Raw genomic sequence first — 7,966 nt, 5'->3', positions numbered from 1 at the left:
AAACTTGGTGGGATTGACAAATAATTAATTGCTTTTATATTTAATTTTTAACTTAAATTGTAAAATTTATATTTTTTAAATTTTAAATATATAAAAAATACAGGCAATATTATTACCTTTTTTGTTCTCCGAAAATAATTTTATTTAACATTTTTACTACCAGATTGGCTTTTTCTATGTTAAACTGGACCTAGTAATCTTTTTACTATTTCTGTTTCACAGTAATTTCAGGGTGACAGTTTAGTCGGAACTTATTTTTGTTCTTTTTTTTCTTTTTCGTACGAACTCATTATCTTTACATATTTACTTACTTTTGAGGTATTTTATTTTTGTACCGCCACAAATTTATCTCTGGATTAGCATGTAAACAAAATTCCGTTTTTGACTTTTCTGGAATATGTAATTTAAAAGTTAAAAATGATTTTTGAATTTTGAACTCGAAATTTATTTAACTTTCAGATTATAATCTGAAAAATCATTTAGTTTTCAAATGGTATAATTTAAAAATCATTTTTTGTTTTTAAATTATATGATTTAAAAGTTCTTTTTTAGAAAAGAATTGTTTTCACCTTTTTTACTATGTAATATGAAAACTTTTCTAAAGAAAAAATAAATTTTAGATTACACAGTTTAAAATATTAAAGTTATTGTTTATTTTCAAAAGTAGTTTTTAAAGTATACAATTAAAAAACACAAATCTAGATATATTGTTTTTATAAAGGAGTTAAAGAAAAAATTATGGAAATGCAGGAAGAAACTGCCTACTTTTTATTGCTCTTTTTTCACTACTGGCAGTTCATTCTTTCTTTTGGGCCTACTGCAATCTCTTGTTTAGTATTTTGTAAATTATTTTAAATTTTGGTAATATTAAAGATATATATTGACATACTTCTCCGTACAAAAGAAGTGAAAGGAGTTTTCTTGTTAATTTAATTTTTTATTGAAGAAGAAAATCATCAAGAATGGCCTGATTCCTTCATTATTAAAGGAGAAAAAAACACGAACTTCAGAAAACGGTTACAGGTGGAAACTACCTATAATTAACAGAAGCTAACTATAGTCAAGGCGACACACTTTTTCTTAAAAAATATAACGTGGTTTGTTAACTAATACCGACCAAATCATTCAATGTTTTGTATTATGTGGCTTGTACATGTACACTTCATATCTCTTCGTTATCATGATTTAGTTTTACTGATAAATATTGTTTTTGTGTGGATAATATAATGTCAATTACGTATAGCTCACAAAAACATGCTCACTGACAATGACACGGTAATTTTCCATCACCATTAAAATGCACACCCAAAGGATGGCTTGTAATCTCTTCCACCCTTTTCTGGTTTACCTCATGAAAGATCTATAAATCCTTTCACACAAGGTTTGATTCATGTTCCATGTTCATTACAAGGTTCTCAATATTTTAATTCAGCCAAGTCTCCCCTCCAAAGAAACAGTGGTAATGTAAGAAAAATTGAATGCCTGCAATTCCGAGCTATACAAGCTCAGTTGTTTTCTCTTGATCAAAAAAGAAAGCTCAGTTATTTCTAGGCAAAGAAATCAAGAGGGGACACTGAATGTGGCCAAGCATAAATGAAATCTTTTTGTCCAGAAGCAAATAGTACCAACCAAACTTCTGATATACGATGTGCATTTCATATGACAACCAATATAACTGGGCATGGCAACCTCTTTGGTCCAAACAAGTAATGATGTAAAAGGAAAGTGCAAGAGCTTTCCAGCTCCTTACAAACTACAGGTTCCATCCACAATGCCATCAATCAATAAATTCAGACCTTCAATGATAACTTCTGAGCTGCAAGAGCTTCAGCCTCCAGAGTTGGCTCCCACAATAGTGTAGTCTCTGCAAGTAATGATGTCACAACATATGGATCCATGTTTGAAGCAGGGCGCCTGTCCTCCAAGTAACCTATGATCAAGAGGATTGGCAGGATTAATAATTAATCTACACCAATATTTGACAAGTTTAGATATTATATATTTTTAGTTTGGTGGTATAATATAATATTTGGAACAGAAAAAAAAACAACAAAAAATAGCAAGAGACGAGTGGTAACAGAAAACATTGACAATTTGCTAAAAGAACACGTCAGGTAGGAAAGAAAGGCATGAGATTTTGCAACACGTCAAGAATATCAAATCATAAGCCTAATAGTATGTATATGAAGTTGTTGCATTGGCAAATAGCAATTATTCAAAAGTTAGATAAGACAAGAAGAAATTTCAGCTATCAACTTCAGCACAAGCACAACAAACTAAAGAAGCCAGATAATGCTTTTTAGTCCCCAATTACAAGTCTAAACGTTTGTATTAAAATTGTTGTAAATGACCTCACCTTTGCCATTCTTCTCTGTGTCTCTTCCCACACGGATTGAGCAACCGCGATTAGCAACTCCCTGCAAGTTCAATTTTATTAGTATCCTTCACACAAGAAAAGCTTCATACTTGATTAGAGTCCTTAACAATAATAGTTATTGGCAATTTTGAAAACCTACCCAAGAAAATGTGTTAATGCTTGCTGTTTCATGCTTTCCTGTCAACCTTCTTTCATTTCCTTCTCCATATGCACTAATGTGCTCCTTATGGCGAAGTGATAGATTCAAAATTGCCTTCTTTATTACCTCAAAGCCTCCATCTTCCCTCATGCTCTTTGTACTAAAAGGCAAATGTGTTTTACAAACTTAGTAATTTAGTAAACAAAAAGACAAATGCAAAGAGGCATGGGCAAAAACCTGTAATTGGTGTGGCATCCTGCACCATTCCAGTCACCCTATGTTTCACCAAAACAATTAGTACAATTATGATAGGATAGTCAATGATGCCAATCAAAGCATTGCGGTACCTCTATTGGTTTTGGATCAAGAGAGAGCACAACACCAGCTTGTTCAGTAATTCTCTGTCAAGCCATGTCAAAATGTAATATTTTAATTAGAAGATACAAAATTGGATAAGGGACAAGAGAATAAGCACAAAGTATAGTTTACACGGGACAATCAACAATTTTCAGTTACAAGCAGTGGCATGAACCTTTCACCTGCCATCAAACTTATTTTTAAGAATGCTAAGACCTTCAGAGATCTAAAGAAATGTAAAAAAAATATAGCTGGAAAAATATAGTAATTCAGGGTGTTCTTTGACCTTACTTATCTGCCTCTAAAAGAGGAAAAGAATTTAAAAGATTTATGGGCAACAACTGCCCATTGAAAATAACGCATAACTACAAGCATATGGAGCAATTTTCAGGTAAGCACACAAATAATGGCAATGTATCAAGCTTAGAGCAAAGAGCCACTTCATAAAATTCACCAGAACATGAACAACAACACAAAAGCCAAAACCTTTGACATTATATTGAACCAAAAATCTCCACTGAATTAAGATACTATGGCATTCTTTAGGAATCGGTTCTTTCAAGAGTTTAACCTTTGTGTTAAATAGTCCACAGTTTGTGTGTGTAAACCGAAAGGTAGGCAAAGTGAATTACCTCGAGGATGTACCTTGATGCCCAGATATGATCACCAGCCTCAATACCTACACTAGGACCAACTTGATACTCCCACTGCAATATGCATAGAAGAAATAATGAGAAAAACTGATGTGACATTCATGGGACAGTGGGACTTAAAACAAAGGGAAATGCAAGAGATGTACCTGCCCAGGCATAACCTCCCCGTTGGTGCCACTGATGTTAATTCCAGCAAATAAGCAAGCCTTGTAATGAGCATCAGATATATCACGCCCAAATGACTTATCTGCTCCAGCACTGCAATAATAAGGACCCTGAAAAATGAAAACATAACAAACTAAATCCTCATTATGAAATTGACATATTGAATGGAGTAGGAGATAAGTGTGACAGTCCCATATTATGTAATAATGAACAGGTTGAACAACATATAGGTGAGAAAGACCCAAAACCTGAATTTCTCAGAAAACATACCCAACCCCCCCCCCCCCCCCCCCCCCCCCCGGCCCCCCGTACCATACTGTGAATGAAAGCCAAAAGAAATAAAAGAAGTCACATTACCTGAGGACCAGGATAGCCACCAACAGGCCAACCTAAAGGCCATTTCACATTTGTTTGAAGTAAGGTGTACTCTTGTTCTATTCCATACCTTTGAGCAATCAACATACAAACATTAGCATGTTTTCTGTTAAGATTGTAATTCAAGACCAAAGTTCAGTGATCTTCTACGGTAAGCGTAATCAAATGAAGGAAAGGTCAGTCATGATTTCGTTAGGCATCACAAGATAAGAAATATCAAACCTGTCAGAATTTTATTTGGCACTATTGCTCGTTAAATCATTATCTATTTCTATTTTAGGTCATAAATCATGACACATAGAAGTTGTGCATATATCACAGTGCAAGTACCCAAGCGCTGGAAAACCCAATCTCAAAAGCTAGCTATTAAGGTTAGGCATCAAAAGATAAGAAATACTAAACATGTCAGAATCTTAATTGACGTCTCATTAAGTCATTATCTATCACATCATAGTACTCAATGTGGAATTTGGACACCCCATAATACCCAAGTACCTATCCATAGAGTTATTTAACAATAGTTGGTATTAACACTAAACCAAAAATAAATATATAAATAAATTATTTTATGTGTAAAGATAAGAAGAATTATATATACCATGGAACTTCAGCAATGACCTTTGGGTTACTGAAAACTTCCGCAGCTCTGTGTCGCTTGTTTGTAGGAATAGGTTCACCAGCAGGTGTGTAAGAATCACAAATGACCTTTACAAAACAAGTATCAGTATAACTTGATGATATCTGTGTTTTAATTTCAATCAACATGCCATGAGACATATTTCAAGCATAACAGCCCTTACCAAAATATTGTTACCACCACGGAAAGGATCTTTGAAAATTGCCTGAGGACTGGGAGAATAAAAAACAGATTCAAATTAAGATTGCAATGTGGTAGAGTTAGCAAGATTAACAGAAGGATAAGTGCCAAAATTCTTACTATAGGATTACTTCACTATCTTCACCAGGTGCCTGTCCAGTACTAGATCCATCATAGTTCCATTTAGGAAGCTCAGAGGGATGTTCGACAGGCTTTGATATTGTCTAAAAAATTAAGTATAGGATTCTCATGAGTATAATGAAATAATTCGAATGACAATGGTAATACTAATTCCTCTTATCCTGTTTATAACATTATAAATAACATACTCTTGATTTACTGCGCACATCAATTCCTGTCCCCCCAATCCTGTTTCAAAATACAAAAAATCAGTTTTAATTACCTCGCATTGTCACACCGGAAATAGTTAGAATATGTTTCAACAAACTTTTCTATAAACAATTGTAAGAGACTAAAATGAAATAAGTTCCTCCATAAACTAAATTAGTTTGTGTATAAATTAAAAATTAACCTAATATACTAGAAAAAATTACAAATTAATTCATGTGTAAGCTAATTTTTAACTTGTTGTTACGTTTGTTTCATTGTGGCTTAATTATTTTCTAATCATTGAAATTTAGGATGAATTTAGTTTAGGAAAAAATCATTTTAATCTCTCAAATACAGTGTTTAGGAACTAAGAATGTATGTTTTTTTCAAACTTGAGGGACTAAAATATTTTTTTTCAAATATAAAAGACTAATTCCAGATTCCCCTCAAATTGTAGACGCTAAAGATAATTAGGTCCTTAAATGTTCCTTCTTCTTTTTTTGTACTAGAAGTACTTGTAGGGAAGTTAGTCCTGAGATTCGGTGAAGTATGGTATTCAGAGGCAGAATAGAATGAATACCAAATGTACTCAGCAATGATCTTGTCCGTGAATGGAGTGATATCCAAATTAAGTAGACCCTCCAGCCTGTTGATGGTGCTATTGTCAGACTTAACTGCCAGCACTCTAAATTTAGCAGAACTGGTTTTCTTATTTTGTTTCATCAGTAAAGAACTCCACGTGTTCGATGTAATGGGAGTTGCATGGGGAGAGGATTTGGTGATTCTCATCTGCCATTGTGTAGAGGGAGCCAAAATCTGTGCCATGTTCTGCAGTTCTTCTCTGAAAATGATAAGAACCCCAGTCAGAAAACTAATCAAATTAGAATACATTTACAATTTTCTGTCTAATATTAAATAAGAAGGCTTAATTAAGTTTCACGCCCTTGATAAATATCAGTATTTTCACTTTAGATTCTATTAAATCTTTTTGGTCCATTGAGTACTCAATTATTATATTTTTTCAATTGAGTCTTAATTGGATTGCGTGATTGTTATATTGACATGTCATCTTGTTTAGTTATTTTCAGGGTATTAAGAAATGTGAAATTTTGTAATGAATATAAAGTGATACTGTAGTTAATATAGTATGACAAATTACTTTTATTGGTGACAATGATGAATAACATTTATCATCTATTCCGCAACCACTAACAAATGATGATAAATGACGCCAAACATAAAATCATTCTAAAACAATTGAATCAATCCTTCTTAAAACTAACTTCAGCGTGTGAGAAAAGGCCAAAATATGAGCTATTTATAGATGATGAATCATAAAAACTTTCCCTCCTAGAGGGAAAAGAATCAATGTCGGCTAGATATACACCAAAGAGCATTATAATCACTGTGGTAAAACGCCGAAGAGACAATCTGGAAAGTAACATTTATCGACATCAGCCATACCCAGCTGATGACTACTTAAGATCATACTGAAAATTAAACAAATTCCTATTTATAAACATGACATTCCAATCTGAGTCACTGTCACACTCTATAAGATGCAAATTGCACAATATCAGATAAAATGCTCTCAGATATGAATAAATCTGTTTATCTAACCAACATATATAATTGACAAAGAAATGGATTTGGAGTTCAGACTTAGATCAACATTTATCCATCGCTAACACACGACCAAATTTAGTCTTCAATCACATCCTGTATACCCTCTGAACCATTATAGTGGTCCATCTTTCTCTGCTAGTTTTCCTTGTCCTTGTCCTTGTCGCACATTTTAACTTTTTCTCCCTTTCACACACACTAAACATGCATCTGGGAACATTTATATTAGACCTAAAAAGAAACTTGCATAATCCTACATTATCGGCTAGTTTAAGAAGAAACCACAATATGGGAATGAAAATTTGTCCGCTTTGGCAGTATATAATATGAAGATATATTTGCTTGAATAGAATATGGAAACCTTTTCAATCAATAGGAGTCATACATACAATGAGGAGAAAGTGTATTGAGCAGAAGAATAAAGCCACGTGTGACCATAAAACTAGAAGCTATTCAATGTCCAAGTTTACAGACATGTGAAACAACATTTGAGGCAACCCTCTTGTAAACCAGGTCTGCAAAAGCAACACCAAATAATAAAACAAGCCACACATTTTTTTGTTTTTTATTTTCTTCAGTTATAACACGAGAAGCATCATAATTACTTGACCAAAAACAAAATTTGGGATTTATTGAAAGAGCAGGGAAGATCACAGTCTGTAATTGTTCAGCACTCACCAAACCTGGCTTTTCAAGCATCATGCATTCTCATTATTTACCCAAAAAAGATACTGTAAACTCCCACTTTGAAGTGAACAAACAAAAAAAAATGGTGATGGGAATGGGATGGTGAGGGAAACTTTACTAAGGGACTGTTCCACAGCAAAGAAACTCGTGACCACTGTAACAAAAAGCTAGCATGAACAAAAACAGAATCACAGCCAGAGAGAAAAAAAAATACTAAAAGTGTGACCCTTTACGTTTTTGCCCTCAGAAAAGAATTTGAAGGCAATGGCACAGAGAAACTCACCAATACAGAGTAGAAAAATGGGGAAAGGTGAGAACTTGGAAAGTGGGTTGAAGGGAGTCTCCTTGTGTCTCCACCTGAGACCCAGTGGGAAGAGTAGCTATAGTATATCAGAGTAGGAGAGACTGGTGTAAAATAGGGGTTGGTGGACACAAACTTTCTT

The 7,966-nt window shown here is 33.7% G+C and overlaps 1 protein-coding gene across 1 annotated transcript; it reads right to left on the bottom strand.

Annotated features, from left to right (window-relative positions):
- Positions 1-1,580: 1,580 nt before the first annotated feature.
- Positions 1,581-7,966, bottom strand: GS2 (glutamine synthetase 2). The gene is made up of 14 exons (XM_047306497.2): positions 7,807-7,966; positions 5,794-6,054; positions 5,213-5,252; positions 5,004-5,107; positions 4,867-4,915; positions 4,665-4,771; positions 4,049-4,136; positions 3,673-3,801; positions 3,506-3,580; positions 2,864-2,917; positions 2,754-2,791; positions 2,517-2,676; positions 2,357-2,417; positions 1,581-1,930 (listed from the first exon to the last, which is right to left on the bottom strand). Exons 2-14 carry the CDS (start codon positions 6,036-6,038, stop codon positions 1,791-1,793), a joined length of 1,290 nt encoding a protein of 429 aa, XP_047162453.1. The 5' UTR covers positions 6,039-6,054; positions 7,807-7,966; the 3' UTR covers positions 1,581-1,790.

The sequence above is a fragment of the Vigna umbellata genome, chromosome 5 (assembly GCF_029865625.1).
Source record: "Vigna umbellata cultivar VRB3 chromosome 5, Vumbellata_1.0, whole genome shotgun sequence".
Taxonomy (NCBI): Eukaryota; Viridiplantae; Streptophyta; class Magnoliopsida; order Fabales; family Fabaceae; genus Vigna; species Vigna umbellata.
Note: the sequence above shows the minus strand (reverse complement) of the source record. Positions and strands in the feature narration are given on the sequence as shown.